Source organism: Mustelus asterias, chromosome 14 (genome assembly GCF_964213995.1).
Source record: "Mustelus asterias chromosome 14, sMusAst1.hap1.1, whole genome shotgun sequence".
NCBI lineage: Eukaryota > Metazoa > Chordata > Chondrichthyes > Carcharhiniformes > Triakidae > Mustelus > Mustelus asterias.
Genome location: NC_135814.1, coordinates 56,800,895 through 56,822,931, shown reverse-complemented (window position 1 = coordinate 56,822,931; position 22,037 = coordinate 56,800,895). Strand labels below are relative to the sequence as shown.

The 22,037-nt window shown below is 40.7% G+C and overlaps 1 protein-coding gene across 11 annotated transcripts in view; it reads left to right on the top strand.

Moving 5' to 3' along the window:
- The window catches only part of atf2 (activating transcription factor 2), a 157,130-nt gene that overhangs the window by 64,263 nt on the left and 70,830 nt on the right, over nucleotides 1-22,037 (top strand). For all 11 annotated transcript variants that reach the window (XM_078228440.1, XM_078228436.1, XM_078228431.1 and 8 more), the window contains one exon: nucleotides 4,566-4,694. In XM_078228440.1, the coding sequence (XP_078084566.1) occupies nucleotides 4,566-4,694 (129 nt within the window). The remainder of the gene's footprint in view (nucleotides 1-4,565; nucleotides 4,695-22,037) is intronic.

Here is a 22,037-nt window from a genome sequence, read left to right as displayed (position 1 = left end):
CTGACAAAGGAAGTCAGGGAATGCATCAAGGCAAAAGAGAGAGCCTATAATGTGGCAAAGAGTAGTGGGAAGTCAGAAGATTGGGAAGGCTATAAAAACAAACAGAGGATAACAAAGAGAGAAATAAGGAAGGAGAGGATCAAATATGAAGGTAGGCTAGCCAGTAACATTAGGAATGATAGTAAAAGTTTCTTTAAATACATTAAAAACAAACGGGAGGCAAAAGTAGACATTGGGCCGCTCCAAAATGACGCTGGTAATCTAGTGATGGGAGACAAGGAAATAGCTGAGGAACTTAATAAGTACTTTGCGTCAGTCTTCACAGTAGAAGACATGAGTAATATCCCAACAATTCAGGAAAGTCAGGGGGCAGAGTTGAATATGGTTGCCATCACAAAGGAGAAAGTGCTAGAGAAACTAAAAGGTCTGAAAATTGATAAATCTCCGGGCCCAGATGGGCTACATCCTAGAGTTCTAAAGGAGATAGCTGAAGAAATAGTGGAGGCGTTAGTTATGATCTTTCAAAAGTCACTGGAGTCAGGGAAAGTCCCAGAGGATTGGAAAATCGCTGTTGTAACCCCACTGTTCAAGAAGGGAACAAGAAAAAAGATGGAAAATTATAGGCCAATTAGCCTAACCTCAGTTGTTGGCAAAATTCTAGAATCCATCGTTAAGGATGAGATTTCTAAATTCTTGGAAGTGCAGGGTCGGATTAAGACAAGTCAGCATGGATTTAGTAAGGGGAGGTCGTGCCTGACAAACCTGTTAGAGTTCTTTGAAGAGATAACAAATAGGTTAGACCAAGGAGAGCCAATGGATGTTATCTATCTTGACTTCCAAAAGGCCTTTGACAAGGTGCCTCACGGGAGACTGCTGAGTAAAATAAGGGCCCATGGTATTCGAGGCAAGGTACTAACATGGATTGACGATTGGCTGTCAGACAGAAGGCAGAGAGTTGGGATAAAAGGTTCTTTCTCAGAATGGCAACCGGTGACAAGTGGTGTCCCGCAGGGTTCAGTGTTGGGGCCACAGCTGTTCTCTTTATATATTAACGATCTAGATGACGGGACTGGGAGCATTCTGGCCAAGTTTGCCGATGATACAAAGATAGGTGGAGGGGCAGGTAGTATTGAGGAGGTGGGGAGGCTGCAGAAAGATTTAGACAGTTTAGGAGAGTGGTCCAAGAAGTGGCTGATGAAATTCAACGTGGGCAAGTGCGAGGTTGTACACTTTGGAAAAAAGAATAGAGGCATGGACTATTTTCTAAACGGTGACAAAATTCATAATGCTAAAGTGCAAAGGGACTTGGGAGTCCTAGTCCAGGATTCTCTAAAGGTAAACTTGCAGGTTGAGTCCGTAATTAAGAAAGCAAATGTAATGTTGTCATTTATCTCAAGAGGCTTGGAATACAAAAGCAGGGATGTACTTCTGAGGCTTTATAAAGCACTGGTTAGGCCCCATTTGGAGTACTGTGAGCAATTTTGGGCCCCACACCTCAGGAAGGACATACTGGCACTGGAGCGGGTCCAGCGGAGATTCACACGGATGATCCCAGGAATGGTAGGCCTGACATACGATGAACGTCTGAGGATCGTGGGATTATATTCATTGGAGTTTAGGAGGTTGAGGGGAGATCTGATAGAAACTTACAAGATAATGAACGGCTTAGATAGGATGGACGTAGGGAAGTTGTTTCCATTAACAGGGGAGACTAGGACGCGGGGGCACAGCCTTAGAATAAAAGGGAGTCACTTTAGAACAGAGATGAGGAGAAATTTCTTCAGCCAGAGAGTGGTGGGTCTGTGGAATTCATTGCCACAGAGGGCTGTGGAGGCCGAGACGTTGAGCGTCTTCAAGACAGAAATTGATAAATTCTTGATTTCTCGAGGAATTAAGGGCTATGGGGAGAGAGCGGGTAAATGGAGTTGAAATCAACCATGATTGAATGGTGGAGTGGACTCGATGGGCCGAATGGCCTTACTTCCGCTCCTATGTCTTATGGTCTTATGGTCTTATAATGAGGGGAAATTTAGCATGGTCAATGCACCTAACCCGCACATCTTTGGACTGTGGGAGGAAACCGGAGCACCGGTTGATCTCATGTTGAGATCAAAAAGGAGGGGGTATTGGGGTTCTTGAGAAACATGAAGGTAGACAAGTCCTCAGGGCCTGATGGGATACACCCCAGAATACTGAGTGAGGCAAGGGAGGAAATTGCTGGGGCCTTGAGAGAAATCTTTGTATCCTCACTGGCTACAGGGGAGGTCCCAGAGGATTGGAAAATAGCCAGTGTTGTTCCTTTGTTTAAGAAGGGTAGCAAGAATAATCCAGGTAATTACAGGCCGGTGAGCCTTACATCAGTGATAGGGAAATTATTGGAGAGGATTCTTCGAGACAGGATTTATTCCCACTTGGGAATAAGCGGACGCATTAGTGAGAGGCAACATGGTTTTGTGAAGGCGAGGTTGTGTCTCACGAACTTGATAGGGTTTTTCGAGAAAGTGACGAAGATGATTGATGAGGGTAGGGCAGTGGATGGTGTCTACATGGACTTCAGTAAGGCCTTTGACAAGGTCCCCTCATGGCAGACTGGCGCAGAAGGTGAAGTCGCATGGGATCACAGGTGAGCTGGCAAGGTGGATACAAAACTGGCTTGGTCAAAGAAGACAGAGAGTAGTAGTGGAAGGGTGCGTTTCTGAATGGAGGGCTGTGACAAGTGGCGTTCCTCAAGGATCAGTGCTGGGACCTTTGCTGTTTGTAATATATATATATATAAATGATTTGGAGGAAAATGTAACTGGTTTGATTAGTAAGTTTGCGGACGACACAAAGGTTGGTGGATTTGCAGGTAACAATGAGGACCATCAGAGGATACAGCAGGATATAGATCAGTTGGAGACTTGGGCGGAGAGATGGCAGATGGAATTTAAGCCGGACAAATGCATTTTGGAAGGTCTAATACAGATAGGAGATGTACAGTAAATAGCAGAACCCTTAGGAGTATTGATAGGCAAAGGGATCTGGGTGTACAGGTACACAGGTCACTGAAAGTGGCAATGCAGGTGGAGAAGGTAGTCAAGAAGGCATACGGCATGCTTGCCTTCATCGGCTGGGGCATTGAGTTTAAAAATTGGCAAGTCATGTTGCAGCTTTATAGAACCTTAGTTCGGCTGCACTTGGAATATAGTGTTCAGTTCTGGTCGCCATGCTACCAGAAGGATGTGGAGGCTTTGGAGAAGGTACAGAAAAGATTTACCAGGATGTTGTCTGGTATGGAGGGCATTAGCCATGAGGAGAGGTTGGAGAAAGTTGGTTTGTTCTCACTGGAATGATGGAGGTTGAGGGGCGACCTGATAGAAGTCTACAAGATTATGAGAGGCACGGACAGAGTGGATAGTAAGAAGCTTTTTCCCATGGTGGAAGAGTCAATTACTCGGGGGCACAGGTTTAAGGGGCAAGGTTTAAAGGAGATGTACAAGGCAGATGTTTTACACAGAGAGTAGTGGGTGCCTGGAACTCGTTGCCGGAGGAGGTCGTGGAAGTGGATACGGTAGTGACTTTAAGGGATGTCTTGACAAATACATGAATAGGATGGAAATAGAGGGATATGGTCCCCGGAACGGTAGGGAGTTTTAGTTCAGTCGGGCAGCATGATCAGTGCAGGCTTGGAGGGCCGAAGGGCCTGTTCCTGTGCTGAAATGTTCTTTGTTCTTTGTTCACCTGTAGGAAACCCACACAGACACAGGGAGAACATGCAAACTCCACAGAGACCGGGACTCAAGCCGAGAATCGAACCTAGGTTGCTGGAGCTGTGAGGCAGCAGTGTTAACCACTGTGCCACCATGCCACCCAAAATTACACCCGATCTCTCATCTTGCTCACCCATCAAAGCTGTCTGTATCTTCTCCCTGTCCCTTTGTGTATATTTGAATTTATTTCCCGATTTTGTCCAAGAGGAACAATGGTCTTGAAATTTGGTAGTGCCAGTTTGGGCATAATCCAGGTGGAATGCACGCATCACACACCTAATGAGCCCGATGGCTGGTTAAAACCGATTCAGGATTACCCCACACGCAGCTCTCCGTTGTAAGAGAGCAACAAGATTGGCTGTCTTGGATGTTGATTGAGAACTGTAGAAGAATCTGAGTGGGGTGGAGGAGGGAATGATGGATGGCAGCAGGCAGTGGTTTTGATGTGAAAATATGAAGGTCACTGCTCCTGAGTACACAAAAAGATGAGCAAAAATAATTTAGTTTGCATTTTGGGTGGTAGCCTCCAAGAGTCCATTCAAGGGCTTTTGGTATGGTTGCTTAATTGCTACGTGGTAGAATACACTAGAGGGTACAGAGTACATGCTGTGATCATTCACAATTTAATTTGGCAACAGATCCTGATGCCAGTTCCAATGAGGTCTGTACTGGCTGACTTTAATCAATGTGGCGGGAGGGAGACTTTTGGCAGGGAGTGAACTGACCACAAGATTTGGTGTAACTCATTAAAATTGTTTGAAATTAATATTAATTTTATTGTTCACTGAAATCTACGAGTTTGATTTGATTTCGTAGATGCCCTTGGACATGTCCCCACTTGCATTACCAGCAGTTAGGACTAAAGTGGAGGATATGCCGATTGTGGAAACAACTCATCAGAATAGTCCTTTGCCTCACCCAGAGTCGACCACCAGTGATGAAAAGGTACTATGTCTGCATTATCAAAATGTTTATGTTGCAGTTTCAAATTGTCTGAAGAAAGTGAAAGTTAAATTACAGAGAGGGAGCTAAAGAGAATATGAGACATGTTTCTCATTACATAAAGTTAAAAACAGTAGAGCTAAACTGAATTATTAAAGCTGTGTAAAAATGGTAGAAATGATTTTGAAATTAAATTGCTACATGAAATTAGTATATTTGTAAAAATGAAACATATTAACTTCCCAAAGATCACATTGACACTGTCCTTCGCAGCAATTTAATTTCCAGATGTGTCTTTGGAAATTAGAATGTTTCGTTAGAAAAACCCACATGAAAGAAACACTTAGGGATAAAGTCATATACTTAGTTACTGACATTAGTAGTTATGCAACAAACCACATGCTCACCACGTGGAAATGTGCCGTCGGAAGGTTTTGTCAGAATAAATAACTTTGACAGAAACCAGGCTCGGAGGAAGTTGTCATTTAGATTAGTTTGGATAATATTGTTTATACTTATATTAAATCTGATTACCAGTTGATATTTTGGCAATTGATGTCGTAGAAACATTTTAGTCATAACCAGGACAGTAAACATGTTCAAGACCCTTGAGGCTGTCAGTCAAACTGAGTAAAATTTGCCATTAACTGAAGAGCCAAGCAGAAGGAAAGCATTCAGTATTTTCAGGGAAGAGGAAAACATTACTCAAAGTTGTCTTGAAAAAGAGCTCCCTACATTTGATTAGAGTGCATGTTAGCATTATTGAGAGTCTGAATACCAGACTATTTTACAGTCCCAAATTAGAAGGATGCATAACGGGTAGCAATTCAGAAGATAAGAGGTAAAACCAATCCCCCTCCTGTTGTGAGTGTTCTGGTCCAGATGGAAGTTCTGTTTATCTGCAAAATACAGTGTCCTCTGGGATTAAAATTAAGAAAGTTGAACCAATAACTGCAAGATCATTAATGTGCATGAAAATCATTGTCTGTTACAACATTAGAGAAAGTGAAATAAAATCAGAGGATGCTGGAAATATCAGCAGGTCAGGTAGCATCTGTGGAGAGAGAAACAAAGTTATCGCTTCGAGTTGATCACCTTTCATCAACTGGAAAAAGTTTCTGGCTTGCTTCAACATGTTTTGCATTTTTAAAGATTATATTCAAGATTTTTTTCTGTATTTGCAACATTTTTGTTAACAGTTAAAACATGTGAAGGTTGACTTTTATGCAATATATGTTTGTAATTCAGCAACATTTTTGTTAATGAATATTTTATCTTCTAATCTAACTGTGAACCATACTCCACATCCTGGCCATAGGATGTAGCTGACTTACTCCCAGCCATCTGTCAAAATTGCCCTATAACCAGCTACTTAGTAGTCAAAGAAAGCAGGACTAAGAGCTGATTTTCTTGCTTTCATATTGTGTCTGATTGCCATTTGATATACCATTGCAGCAGTACATAGAGATCAGGTAATGTTGTTTCAGAGAACTGAAGACATTAACTTATGTTCTGCTATAATGTTGTACAATAGTAAAATGACCAAGACTTGATGTAACTGAAGGGTGACTGATATTACTTTGCACTTACCCATCGCACACTTTCCCTCTGAAAAAGTACAGTTTCAATTGTCAGCAGATCTAGTGGATGTCAGAAATACCAACCAAAAGATAGGAAGGCGCATCATTTCCCTGTAAGAAAAGTTTACCTTTTTATTGCGATATAAAATATTGCCAAATTCACTTAAATTTTAACCTATTGAAATTAATTTGATCATGCTCTGCAGAAAATAAGACTTTTTGTCTGTAGATTTTATACATGGGATTGAGATCTATTACCGTCTAAATCCTTAGAAACATTTAGAATCAAACAGAGGGATGTGTCTTTAACTGATATCAACAACTTGAATTTCAAATACAGTCTGAGGGCAATAAACTCGAGTCCCACACTCGTGTTCTGGTTTTAAACCAAGGTGATTACATAGGCATGAGGAAAGATTTGGCCCTGGTGGACTGGGCAGAATATAGAAAAGGTCAGACAGTTGAATAGTGGCAAATATTTTAAAGTAAGTAAAGTTTTAAAGTTTGTTTGTTAGTTACAAGTAAGGCTTACATTAACATTAACCGGAGCATCTGGAGGAAACCCACACAGACACAGGGAGAATGTGTAAACTCCACACAGACAGTGACCCAAGCCGGGAATCGAACCCAGTTCCCTGAGGCAGCAGTGCTAACCACTGTGCCACCGTGTTCTCCCAACTAGAATAATTCCAGAAAGGAAGAAAGATTGATGAGGGGAGTGGAGAGAACAACGCATCCGTGGCTACGCAAGCAGGTTAAAGATAACATAAAGGCAAAAACGAAGGCATACCATATTGCAAAGTTCAGCGGCAGGCTGGAGGATTGGGAAACTTTTAAAGACCAACAGAGACTTATTAAAAAAATGTAATTTAAAAAATGGTAAATTATGAAAGGGATCTGGTGCAAAATATAAAAACGGATAGCAAAAGATTATTGAAGTATACAAACAGGAAAAGGGTAACTAAAGTCAACATTGGTCCCTTAGAGGACAAGACTGGGGAGTTAATAATGGGCAACACAGAAATGGCAGAGACACTAAATCAATATTTTGCCTCAGTTTTCACAGTGTAGGACACTAGAACCTTCCCATTAGTAACAGGTAATGCAGAGGTTGTTGTAAAATAGGAACATAAAACAATCACCATCACTAGGGAAAAGCTACTGAGCAAGCTATTGGAATTAAAAGCGGACAAGCCCCCAGGGCCTGATAGCCTGCATCCGAAGGTCGTCAAGGAAGTAGCAGCAGAGATAGTGAAGGCATTGGTTATAATATTCCAAAATTCTCTGGATTCTGCAAAGGTCATGATGTGGAGATGCCGGCGTTGGACTGGGATAAGCACAGTAAGAAGTCTCACAACACCAGGTTAAAGTCCAACAGGTTTATTTGGTAGCAAATACCATAAGCTTTCGGAGCAGAGCTCTGCTCCGAAGGAGCTCTGCTCCGAAAGCTTATGGTATTTGCTACCAAATAAACCTGTTGGACTTTAACCTGGTGTTGTGAGACTTCTTATTCTGCAAAGGTGCCAGTAGATTGGAAAAAGGCTAACGTAATGCCCCTGTTCAAAAAGGGAGAAAGGCAGACAATAGAAAACTATGGACCAGTTAGTTTAACGTCTGTCATTGGGAAACTGTTGGAATTCATTATTAAGGAAGTAGTAAAAGGACATTTGGAAAGTCAAAATGCAGTCCATCAGAGTCAGCATAGTTTTATGAAAACTAAACAGATTTAAGGTGGAGATAGGTTTTTAATTAGTAGTGGGATGAAGATAGGTTTGGGGAGCAGGCAGGAAGCTGGAGATGAGGCTGAGATGAGATCAGCCATGATTGTATTGAATGGTGGAGCAGGCTTGAGGGGCTGAATTGCCTACTCTTTATTCTAGTTCATATATTCTTACTTGACAATTGTTACCAAAAAAATGAAAATTATTGAAGTTAGTTTTTTTATATTTGTATGGGATGCTCAAGAAAGTACTTTAAACTTTTTGAAGCTGTCAGACTTTTATTTTATCTATACATGTATTTGCGTATATTTTATGAAATATATATAGTCGCACACCACTTGTGTATTATACAATATTTAGTTTCAAACTCATGATGCCTAAAGGAGGAATATATTGCCATAACCAAGCTTAGAATGAATATTAATGCATTGAAAGGAATGCAATTTGGAGTTAGAAGCAGCCTGTTTGCTGTTGGGTTCTGGAATTGAATCATTGACTCTGAGAGCCAAAACACCTCACATTTAAAGTTCTTATTCATGTGTTTCAATCTCTTTATGGCCTCACCTATCCCTATCTCTGTAACTTCCAGTCCAACAAAGTTGGTTTTCACACCATCTATACCCTCTAATTTGTTTACTTTTGTGTACCACACTTGCCCTTCACAGGGATAGGTGTAACCTACTTTGATCTCACATTCTGAAATTTCTTCCATATCCTTCCAACATTTCATTCCCCTTTCTTCCTTTAGAACTCTTAAAACCATCTCTTTATTCAACTGACCTAATCCTTCCTTCCTTCAGTTCAGCTTCTGTTTTTCCTTGTAGTTCAAGAAGTGCATTAGAACTTTTTTTTGTATTAAATGTGCTATATAAAACTGCACCATTGTTAGGTTTGGAAACAATACGGGGTTATGTAGTAGCGGTTGTGTTGTTTGGGATTTATGCCATTCTAGGCCAGTAGGTTTGTTGCTGAGCTAAGGAGATAGTTTGAGTTGGTCTCCATGGATGGACTTCCTGACATTTCTGGGTGGAGGCCAAAAATCATTTGTTTCATCAGCAGATATGTTTGAGCCACATGGTCATTATGGGTGGGGCTTCACTCTGCTTCAATGGAAGGGGAATGCACTGTCTTGCAGCCAGCTGCAAGGATGTGCTCGTCTGCTTGTTGTGCTAAAAGATCAGTTGGGTGATCTTACCGCTTGACCCGCTGGTCGATCGGTGTGGTGAGCTGGTATGATTGCGAGAGAGGTGAAAAACAGGCTTCAAGCCTGGTTTCTTAAAACATGAGGCTGATTTGCATATTAAAATCAGAATTTAAATATGATTAATGAGCCCAGTTCTGAATTGTCTGGGCTCACTTGTCTTAACAGTGGAGGTCCTCGCTAGCAAGGATCATGTATGGTCCCCCACCAACAGGACCAAATGTGATGGTCTCGCTGGTGGGATCAGAAGCTACTGAGGCTCCCAGGGTGGTCAGGAGCATGGGGCAGTGCCAGGCTGGCAGTGCCACCAGGCATCCTGGCACTGCCCACCATGCAATGCCAAGGGATGGCCAATAAGGGGAGGGCATGGGACCTGAAGGGGCGAGGCCTAAGTGGAGACGGTGGGACTGCCGTGCACTCTGCAACTCTGCAATTGGGGATCAGCCGGGACAGCCATCGACCCAGGGGTGGGGAGTGCGTTTCTTCGGGTGGCAATTGGCCAGGCAGTGGGTATCGGTGTGGTGTTCAGCCGGATCAAAGGCAGTGCTTGGCTGGGGAGGCCAGCAATTGGGGGGAGGGAGGGGAGTGATCGATCTCTGTTCTGTGCTCTAGGTGTCAGCAGCCGACTTTTTGGCGAGAATAGACTCCGCCTACTCCCCCTCCTGGCGTGAATCACACTTTGCCACTCTGTGGTATAAGATTGTGTCTGAGAGCTCGCTGAAAAACGGGCACAATTCTCTCCCATTTTCACGCTCGTTTGGCACTTGGAATTCCTTCGGTAAGATCACCCTCAATCTGTCCATTGGGCAGCACAAAACTTGGTTCCCTGGGATCATGAGACCAGCAAGTAATCTTCCTACTGCTGTCCTGAATGCTGGATAAAGGGACACAAAATATATGAATGATGTTGTCCTTTTGGGTACAGCTTTTCCAGCAATTGCCTGATTTGGAGGTCGGATATTTGAGTTTGTGCGCGATGCGTTTTGTATGATTTTTAAGTTGGCGCCAGTACATTTTGCTGTAGTCAGTGCTGATGCCATAACTCTTGTCATTACTGTTCCTTTGATGGTCAATTTAAAGTACTGTCCCCAGACTTCCTTCAGGATTTCTATTCTATCCCTAGTTATACTCGGGATGGTCATAAGACATAGGAGCAGAATTAGGCCACTCGGCCCATCAGGTCTGCCCTGCCATTCAATCATGGCTGCTATTTTTCTCATCCCCATTCTCCTTCCTTTTCCCCATAAACCCCTGATCCCCTTATTAATCAAGAACCTATCTATCTCTGTCTTAAAGACACTCAATGACGTGGCCTCCACAGCCTTCTGCGGCAAAGAGTTCCACAGATTCACCACTCTCTGGCTGAAGAAATTCCTCCTCATCTCTGTTTTAAAGGATCGTCCCTTTAGCCTGAGGTTGTGCCCTCTGGTTCTAGTTTTTCCTACTCGTGGAAACTTCCTCTCCACGTCCACTCTACCCAGACCTCGCAGTATCCTGTAATTTTCAATAAGATCTCCCTCATCCTTCTAAACTCCAACGGGTACAGACCCAGTGTCCTCAACCGTTCCTCTAACCAAATAAAGCTGTGAATCTGGAGAAAAAATTCCAAAGCAGTTTGCCTATACTGAAATTTGCAAAGTTTTGCAGGGTGCTGGATGTACCACCACCACCTTCCCCCCCCCCCCCCCCCCCCCCCCCCCCCCATATCTGGGAATTGGCTTATACTGCTGAAAATCTTTTTTATGTCAAGTTTTGTATCCACCTTCAGGGAACTCCCCAATTTGCTGCATTGGGAAGAGGGTTGGTAGCTGTTAGGATCTATAAGGCAATCCACACTTTGAGAATTGTAGTGACAGTAAGGTGCTTCTAGCCCTCTATTTATCTCTTCTGAGAGTGTATGAATGTAGAGATGGGTGAGAGTTGGTTGAGACTACTTTTCGCAGCTGTAGATTTTTCCAGAAGTTGCTGGGAACAAAGCCACAAACACTTGGATTTCAGTTATCCCATAACAATATTTACAAATTGAGAGTTGAATTTTCTTCTTCCTTTTGATGCTGGTGACTCCAAACAGTTTAGACTACCTTTTTCCACCCATCTCCAGATGCGATTATTTATGTTAACTAATTATTTTTATTTTAATTAACCTTTGTTTAGCTAGATAAGTCAATTGAGAACATTTACAATAACAACCTGGCCAAGAGGCTAATGCTGCAGCAACAGAAATTATACAACAATATAATTCATTTAAACACAAAACAATAACATACAAATTAGCAGAAGAGAATTGAATTTAGCATGTATAATTATCAGTCAATAGAGCCATAATCTTTCAGCAAAAGGCATCTATGATAAAAATAGTTAGCTTCAGCTTTAGTTCCAGTTATTGGTCTGGTGCCTCCACAGGCACCATCTGAAATAGGTAGAGAAGGCAGAAGCGAACATTCACCTGTATTATGTTCATCCTAATCTTTTATTTTTGTAATTGAAAAATATCCCCCCTCCCATAAATTTCCTATTTTTACACACCACTATATCGACACATGTTCTGAAAAACTGTTCCAGAGGAGCTTGAGAGACCATGAACTTTTTCTTTAAAACATCTTTCTGTTATTGCCCCTGGCTTTATCATGACCATAGCCCATAAGTCTATTAAAGTATTCTGTTTATCTGAGTACTATTGTAGGGCAGGCTTAATCAGGTGGACATGCTGACAATATAATGGTACTCAAGTAAAACAGTTCTGGCAACATTTGGCTTTTGATTTTATGGTTTTATAGCATTTTCACCTTAAAATATTTCCTTGTTATTATTTCAATTAAAGATCAAAAAATTCCGAAAATACATTGCAAGCTTGGCAATTTCTGAAAATAAAATAAGTTGGTGTTTCATCCTTTGACATTTCAGTGGAACTGCAAGGTTTTCAATTTTGCAGTTTTCATTCATGTACTTGTGTTCTTTTTATCTTCCTGTCTTTTCCTTTTGACCCTTCAGAATATATTGTGCTTTTAACTCAGTTTTCATTATTCTAAAACAAAGAAGCCATACTAGTGCTGATCCAGGAAGCAGCCTACTCATTCCACGCTTAATATGTCTGATGAGGAGCACGATCAAGGCTAAACTCATTTATGCCTGAAAGACAAAAGGCATTACTGTTTTAAAGGGACAGAACAGTGTGCTGCTATAAGCATGAAATGTTTGAGTGGAGTGAGTTTCTCTGAATATTGATAGCAATCTGTAGCATGGGAGTTTACGTCAATCAGTTTAACCAACAATATTTGTGTCTTGCACGCTTACTGGAAAGAATTTCTGAACTTGTGTGCTACAGAGTGCAATCTGTGGGAAAACACAACGAAATGTAAAAATTGGAGAAACACAAAGCTAGCAGATTCCAGGATAGTGAGAGAGAGCAAAAATAGACATATGTAGTAAACATGGAAATAAGAGAGTAGCAGAAATTGCATTCCTGAAGGCTCACCTTTAATAATTTGCTTTCCTCAAGAGGTTTGAATAAACTTGGAAAGATTAATGACAAAACAGAAATGCTTAATGTCTTAAACAGGCAGGCTTTGGAGATATAATGGATGTTTAATTCCATCTTTTTTATGATTTGTACTGCACCAATAGAAAATAGAGTGAAAAACTGTCATCAAAAAACAATTTAAAAAATTCAGAATTGTAATTTTATTCCTCACTGTGAAATCATAGAATTGGTGTCATTAGAATTTGCAACCGTAAGCACAAATATTGATTACTCCAAGTTGTCCATAGAGTTTGTCCTGCTGTGTCGAAGTGCAAATTGTTGCATTCTTCTGACTCAAAGCACATTCCAACTCTGATTACTAGCTCTCGATTGATTGAAAATTTTGCAGACAAAATATCTTCAAAGGGATCAAAAGGAAAATACAGGAAGATATAAAGTACACAAGTAAATGAGCAAAAATTCAAAATTGACAAACTCTGTAGTTCCGCTGAAAGAATGTTATTCTGCGCTAACTTATTTTATCTTCAGAAGGTTCCAAGCTTGCCATGCATTTCCAGGATTTTCTGATTTTTAATTGTCGCAATACGAAGGAAATATTTTTTGAGATGAAAATCCTATAAAACCATAAAATCAGTTCTTATGTTCCTTATATAAAAAGTTGAGTACAGCATCAATGTTCCTGATGCTACTCCTAATCATGTAGGTAATCCAGATGATGGACCCCGAGCTTGGCGTTCTTATAGACGAAAGATGGTTGGGTAAGGGGATTGAACAATTTACTCACTTGGTTATCTATACACTGAAGTGACAAAGCAGCCTGACCTGGATACTCAATTCATTCCTAGGATGAAGGGCTTGTCTAATGAATCCATTGGAGTTTAGAAGAATGAGGAGTGATCTTATAGAAACATATAAGATACTAATGGGATTTGATAGGGTAGATGCAAGGAGAACGTTTCCCTTGTAGGGGAGTCAGAACTAGGGGTCACAATTTAAGAATAAGAGGTCCCCCCTTTTAAATGGCAATGATTTTTTCTCTTGGAGAGCCTTAGCCTGGAATTCTCTTCAAGCAGTGGAAACTAGGTCATTCAATTTATTTAAGGCTAATAGACGAAGGAATCGAGGGTTATGGGGGGCAGACTGAATGGTGGATTAGAGCGCACAACCAGGTTTGAAAGACCAAATAGCCTACTCCAGCTCCTAAGTCCTCTGTTCCTATTTTCATCCTTGAAGCAGGAATCGTGAATTGGACCATTTTATAGCATCACGATTCTGCTTCTTGCCCGGCAGTGGTCACCCATGAGCTGAAGTTGGGACTACTGTCTCCCAAGCAGGCCTGAGGCGGGAACCGATGCCGAAGCCAAAAGATTAGAAGATCTACCTGCAATACCTAGGACATTAGCCAGGTTCTGTAAATGAGTGTCCAGATCTTCATGCCCCCCTCCCCACAAACCCTCTCCATATCTCCTAATATTTCCCATGTCCCCTCCTCATATCTCCTATGACCCCGGGTGGGAAGTCTGTTCAGTATTTTCAAAGGCCCAACGGATGTCTGAACTTAATGTAAAAATCAAAGATCAGATGACTCAATATCTGATTCTCAATATTGTTGAATACTGTTTTATTCACTGGATAAGTATTATAATACATCTGGTCAATTTAATATCTTTTAAAGGATAGAGCTCTATAAGCATTAAAAATCACTTATCATTACAATATCTATTATGACATTTGAAGTTGGCAAGACTTTTAAACAAAACTCCCCCCATGGTACACAACTCCTCTGAAATGACGTGAATCATGATTCCTAACAAAATGGACCCAATTCCATGAAAATATTGTGGAGACCTAAAATGCGTCTCCCTGTGATAGAGTACACAAGGACAGGATTTCTGCATGCCAGGGCTATCATATGCTGGGAATGGAGGGCAGGAAATTTCACCCGCCATTTTAAAAATCCTCCACTCCATTTCCACACAGATGAAGCCATTAAAATCTGGCCTTTAGTCTGGATTTCATGCAGCTAAAGTCACCAAAACTATGCTTTTCAAAAACAATGTGCAGTGTGATTATGAATGATATGTTATCCTATTTATTTATCCATAGTCTCTGTTTAGGCTTCAAAACATTAAACCATGTTAACCATCTTTCCCTCTCTTGCACTGGCCTTTCACGGTGCCATTTCTATCTGCCCCAGTGTAACCAGCACATCTCCTGACATGACATCTATTCCTGTGAATTGAAGATAACCGTGGCCTCTCCAATTCCTCATTTATGTGCTGCTTCTCAAAGTGTAATTCACAAACATCTCTCCAGCATCGCTTGCAAATCCAAGACTGTTGTCTGAGTCCAGCTGCATATTTAACATCAAGATATCGATAAACAACAACTTTCAAACTAAAGATCAACAGGACAAATCCCCTCCTTTTGGTTCATGCTGCAACCTTGGGGCACAATTGTCCCAAACTTTTCTAAGTGCCGTATGACCCATGCCAAGTGGGTCAGAATGATTCCGATCCCAATCCACCCACATTTACACTATTTTGTTTAGAGGTTGGGATGATTTGTGACATGAAAAAGGTGTATAGGACCTAAAGACGCCTGCAAGGTCAGCTCCTCAGAGATCAATGATAATGGCATTGAATGTCAAGGCATTCTTTTAAAGAGTGCCCCGATTTCAAAGTAATGCTACAGAACACAACCACCCCCCCCCCACCCCCACTCGCCCACGACAGAAACCCACCCCAATTGCCAGGCCCCCTCTAATCAGCAGTACCAAGATGCCGGCTTAACAATGCACCAGCGGGTTGGTGAATTCTAATCTAAAAACGGATCCTGCATATTTAAATGAAGTGTTATGAAGATTATGTCGCTGGCTGGGGCGAGAGAATCTCAAAATGAGTCCTCCCTGCTGTAAATCACATTATGGGCCCTCGAGGGCATAATGGGATTTGTGCCTGTGCGAACCAGGCCGGAGATTCGCTCCCTTGGCCTTGTTCCTGTTTCCATTTCTCTTCCTGGCTGCATGCTCTTCACAGTGACATCATTGCAGCGTTAATGTAAGCCTTGTGACTAATAAATAAATTTACTTAAGATTCTGCTGAGTTTAAATCTAATGATTTTCACTGTGCTATTTGACCCTGATCTAAATTGGTATTTCTTTACCAATCTTCATTTGAAAATCAAAAGAGTAACTGAACCATGGGCCCCAATATTAACCTGAAGGTGGGTTCCATGGAGTGGGTTGGAATTGCATGAGGAAATCTCAGAAGTCCACTGAGCAGGTTGGAATCTACAAACTTAACTCGCTTATACCAATTAATTTTATCTTCCTTGTTTCATGTTCAGTTCAGGCTTTGCAGTGTTTTTTGGTGAATCCACATGATACAATTTCAGTTGTATTTAAAGGGACAAATATAACAAAAATGCCCCCCACACCTAACCTTTTCCCCCGTTGGCAGTCAACAGTCCTTCGACTATTCATTGCGCACACATTCAATGAGCCCTGTCATATATATATTTTATTAGTCATGAAGCAAGTGAGAAGATGATGTTTACGGATGATCACAGATGATTCCACAATGTTCAACACCATTCACAACTTCTTAGATGTTGAAGCAGTCCATGTCCATATGCAGCAAGACCTGATCAATATTCTGGCTTGGACTGATAAGTGGCAAATAACATTCATGTCACACAAGTGCCAGGCAATGACCATCTCCAACAAGAGAGAATTTAACCACCACCCCGTGATATTCAATGGCATTACCATTGCTGAATCCCCCTCTATCAACATTCTGGATATTACCATTGAACAGAATAGTCAGAAGTGTTATGGAATACTCTCCACTTGCTTGGATGAGTGCTGCTCCAACAATATTCAAGAAGCTGCACCCTGTGAGGACAATGCAGCATACTGGATTGGCATCCAATTTACCACCTTCAACATTTTCTCCCTCCAGAGCCAATTAAAAACAAATTTAAAATGCTTCATTGATGTCCCCCAAAGATATTAGTTGGGCCAATAAGTACCCACCCACATTCAATTCTTATCGCCCATCCACTCCCAACTCACTTGTGTTTAGGATTAAAATTCCCCCAGTGGTGGGGAGAGAAATGAACTATATAGAAATGTGGACAGCTGAATAAAGAAGACAGAGTAGATACTAAAAGGAAAACCGGAAAGAGACTGTTTAACTATACCATGAAATTGGCTGGACTCTAATTCACAATCTCCTGAAAAATATCCCAGGTTTTAGGGGCACATAGAACCCTACATTATGGCTGAGTTGCACTTGACTAAATCTTTCAGGAAACATTTGTAGAAGTGTGCATTTGGACTAGAAACAAATTTTAAAACTAATGGAAATATTTTCATAGCACTGTAGAAGTAGAATAATGGCCTAGAAATTGCTGGAGCAGTTCATCTCATGGCGAGGGTTGTGAATTACTTCACCCTTAAGATCAAAATTTTTTGACACAAGTTGCTGGAAATGTCAATTGATGGTAGCACAGCAATGCCTGTGAGGCACCTAGGCCCTTGTGAAAGTCTGGGCCAATGGTCTATCTTCTTACCCAATTAAATTTTGGGACAGAAAAATAAGTAAAATAATGGACAGAACAGAAAATAGGGTGATTTAGAAGCAAAATAGATGCAGAAAATAAATAGAGAGTTGAGAAAGATTGGATTAAGAGAGGCAGTGAAAAGATAGAAAGAAAAGCAAAGAAAATATTAAATTTATAAAACCTCTAGGAACAACTTACTACTTGCAAGAGTGATATTCAGTAGTTTCAGTTGTTCCCTTTCTGGACCTCCAAGATTGATTGTAATGTCAGGATCATAAATCACATCATTAACAAGGCCCTTACAACATGAAATACCAGTCCTAATTGACTGTGGTGAGAGTCATTTGTATTTATGGTGCAAAACAGTAATTTGTTAACAATCACAAGGAGGTGGACAGCAAGTTCCTGTTTTTGCAAGGCTAATTGGAGACTGACAAAATCATCCAGCAATTTGTGGCAATTCACATTTCATGGCATATCTCTTCCTCACCACAAATTGCTGGGTTTTACATACTAATAATAGGAGGCTTTTCCATGAACTCAACATTATTTTTCCAGCAATTCCTGAGCCAATAGATTGTGCTGTGCGAAATACCAAAAATATTTACCTTTTGCTCTGCTAGTTCAGCCCACTTATTCTGTTGCTTGTAGCTTATACGATTGAATCATTATGGGTGGGATTTTACGGCCTTGCTCATCCTGAAACTGTAAAATCCTGAGGTCAATGGACCATCCCATGCTCCACCCCTCGCCATCTCCAATTCCCATTGCAGGTGGACCAGCAAAATTTCGGCCTATATCTTTATTCAATACATCGTGTCTATATATTAGAACAAAAGTATCAGTAAAAAGTTATCTGGCTGTTCTCATAAATGCGTTCTGTTCAATTGCTCATTTCTTCAAATATCTTTTCATTCTTGAAGTTTTTCCACACTGTTTTCACTGCCTCCTTGGGCAGCACATTCCACACATTTATTGCTGTTTGCACTAAAATGTTGCATCTCAACTTTCTTTGCACCTTCCTCCTTCTAACTCCAGCCCAATATACTTGGTTTCAGAGTGTATGATAATCTCAAAAAATGGAATTCAATTTACCTGTTCCTGTTAAGAATCATGAATGCTTAAATGATGAGCTTTCTTTCCAGAATAATCAACCTCCCTTCATAGTTCAGATGCCTTAATTCACAAACCAGTTTTGTTGCCCTTTTTGACACTGTCACTGATGCATGGATTTCCTTGTAGTAATGTGACAACAAGAATTGTATATACTGTGTGTGTACCAAGTGTGAATATACAATGACTTGTACAGACTATATTACTTTCTAGGATTTGTGTTCCATCCTCCTGGCTGTTACACACTGCAGTGTTTGTTTTGTTGAGCTATTTATCGACACCTAAGGTCACATTTTGCATTGTGCCCTTTGGTCTATCCATTTGGTTTATGTTAGCATCGTTTACTTTCCTTTCCTAGTCTCATTACCTTATATTTTTCCAACTTTAATGCCTTGGGGTTCTCATGACCCTGCCTTCCAATTCTATCTTTTTCCCTTGCATTTGTTTTTTCTTGCTCATTCTCTTTCTTCATTCACCATCCTCCGGTGTCTGAAGGTTGCTATCATGGCTTTCCACTCTATCTCTAGCTGTTATTATACTACAAAGGAGCAAGTAGTAGAATACACCAAGAACTACAGGATATGAACAGGCGCTGTCAATGCCATTAAGCATCACATCTAACCATCTGAGCTAACCAGCCCTCCTGCTTTTGGTTTGTGTTCCTACTGTTTAAAACCACAATATCTAAGTTGGTGTCTCATGTAATATCTTTGTATTTATCTCCAGCTCCCAATCGTTTATGTATACCATAACCGGCAATGGCCTAAACACTAAACTCGGAGGCGCTAATGATCTTTGCCACATTGCTGCAGCTCTATTCACAACCACCCTTTACTGTCTCTGGTTTAGTCCGTTTTCAGTTTATCTTAGAAGCTTGTCCACTATTCTGGACTTCCTATGTTGTGGACAAATCAGTGACATGGTGTCAAAAGCTTTGCTGATCTGTTATTTATTTTCTCGTATTCCTTCATTTTAGTTAGTAGACACTGCAGCTGCATCTAGTGGTAGAAATTGAGTTCTGCAACAAGGCAGTTTAGTGTATCATTTCATGACAGTCTAGTTATTAGCTCTGCAGTCTAGACAGATAGTTAAGGAGGACCTCATTGGTATGTATAAGATATGAAATTGTATATATATTGATGAGCTAAACCCAGAAAGGCAGGGACAGTAAAGAGAAAACATTAATGCTGTTTGAAGGGCAGCTGAATGATAGGAACAAAAATGCATTTTGATAAGTTAATTTTTAAAAAATCCTTTTGTGTTTTTGTTGATGTAGGTGAAACAAGAAAAGTTCAATTTTGTTAGTATGTAAAATTTAATCTTTTGTCGAATGAAATTTACTTTAAAGGTGACACAGGGATTCTAAGAGAATCAACAGAGCTCGGAATAAAGTAATGTAACTAGGAGACCAATCATTTATGGGAAACATTTATGATCTCAATAAATCTATTATTGTCTATTCGTTATTAGATGGATTTAATGTCAGCTTGAGACGGTGATAACATTCTCACATCTGACTTGCAAAGTGAGAGTTCCATCCACATTCTAAAATTAATATAGGCTGATACTTTGATGCAGCATTCAGTGTTGGAGATGAGAATGCAACTACAACAAAAATTTGTATTTATATTATGTTTTTAAAGAATAAAATGTCCCAAGGCACTTCATATGAATGCTATAAAGTAAAATTCAGCAGTGAGGAGATATTGAGGCAGGTAACCAACAACTTGGTCAGAGTTAAGTTTTAGGAACTTAAAGGAAGAAAGGGAGTTGTGGAGGGATTTCCAGAGTTTATGGTGCTTGACAGCTGAAGGCACACCATTAGTGGGCGGAGCTGTTAAAATTGGGGATTATCAAGATACCAGAACAGTAGTAGTGCAGATATCTGATGGTATGGGGTTGGAGGAGTTTAGAGTAGGGAAGGGAACATGACCATGGAGGGATCTGAAAACAAGGAGGAGAAGTTTTAACTTAAACTTTTGCTTAAATGGCAGCCAGTACAGATCAGTATGGTGATGATGGGTGAAGCAAGGGAATGGGTACCAGAGTTTTAGATTACCTCAGGTTTACAGAGGGTAGAATATGCAAGGGCTGGTTAGGAGTGCTTTGGAATAATCAAGTCCAGAAGTGTCAAAGAATGAATGAGGGTTTCAGCAACAGATAAGCTTTGGGCAGAGGTAGATGATGGTACAGAAGTGCAAATTGGTAGTTTTAGTGATGACAAGGAAATGTGGCGGGAAGCTCATCTCAGGCTCGCATATAATACCAAGGCTGTCAGTTTGTTTATGCATAAAATAGATGCAGGGAGAGGGATGGAGTTGATTGCCAGGGAACGGAGTTCATGTCAGGGATCAGTGGTCTTTCCAATATTTAGTTGAAAGAAATTTCTACTCATCCTGGTGTGGATAAGTAGTTTGATCATTTAAAGACAGTGGAAGAGTCGAGAGAGATGCTAGTGAGATAAAGCTGGGTGATATCAGCATGCATGTGAAAACTGATGCTGCATTTTCGAATGATGTTGGTGAGGGTCGGCATGTAGGTGAAAAATGGGAAGGGCCAAGGATAAATCTTGGGGATAAAAGAAGTGATGGTACAAACCTATTGCAGGTGATCCTCTGGCTATGATTAGCTAAATGGGAATAGAATCAAATGGGTGCTTTCCCATCCAACTGGATGACACTGGGGATGGATGGTGTGGTCAACCATGCCAAAGGCTGCAGGCAGATTTGGAAAGATGAGGATTGATTGTATGCATCTGTGACAAACACAAACTGTGACAAACACAAACTGTGTCATTAGTGACTTTTTCTGCGCTGTGGCAGGACTTTGGCCTGATTGGAAGGATTCGAACTTGGAGTTGAGGGAAAGGTAGTCACAAATTTAGATAGATTTAAAAGATTAAAGGATGTTTGTGGCATTGCTGTTTGTCCTTACCATGTATCAAATTGTTGATCATATTGCATAAACTGAAAAATGTAATTTGTTTTATGTAAAGGCTTTGGGATGTTTCTGAGGGATATGATAAACTGCTGTATTAATTCAAGTTTGTTTACTCTTCTGTGGCGAATCATATAACCTGCAAAAACAGTTTATTTCGATCTGCAGTAGATGTTTTCATAGTGAACTTTTAGAGAAGTACTCCAGAGACAGCCCAGCCAAATCAAACTGCCAGCGTTTCACATCCGTCGTTTCCATAAGTTTTAAAAAATGACATTTTAAAGGTAATTTTTCCGAGCACATGAAGCATTCCAGCTGTTTGAGCTATGTGGTGCCTGCAGTTGATACATAATGTTATGCGATGTGTACCTGTTCAATTCACAGTTATGATAGTGCTCAGTGATTCAGAGGATCCTGGTGTATCATTATTATCATTGCAGACTTGGTATGTGCAGCAGCATATTAGTTTCTGCTTAACCAAGGTGTCAAATTTGTTCAAATACATTTGAAAGCACTATTGAGCATTGTTATGATTTACTGTGAAATTTGGGGCATCAGTTACCTTGTGTTAAACTAGAGTTAAAATGATGGAAATCAACTTCATTACAACCTTGAGTAGGCAGAGCCACTGCCACTAGAATTGATAGGCAAATGACATGACATGTATGCTATTAAATAACTTAAATGCAGCATTTGATATCAAGTACAATAGGAACAATAGATTAGGAGTTTGCTGATGACGATGGC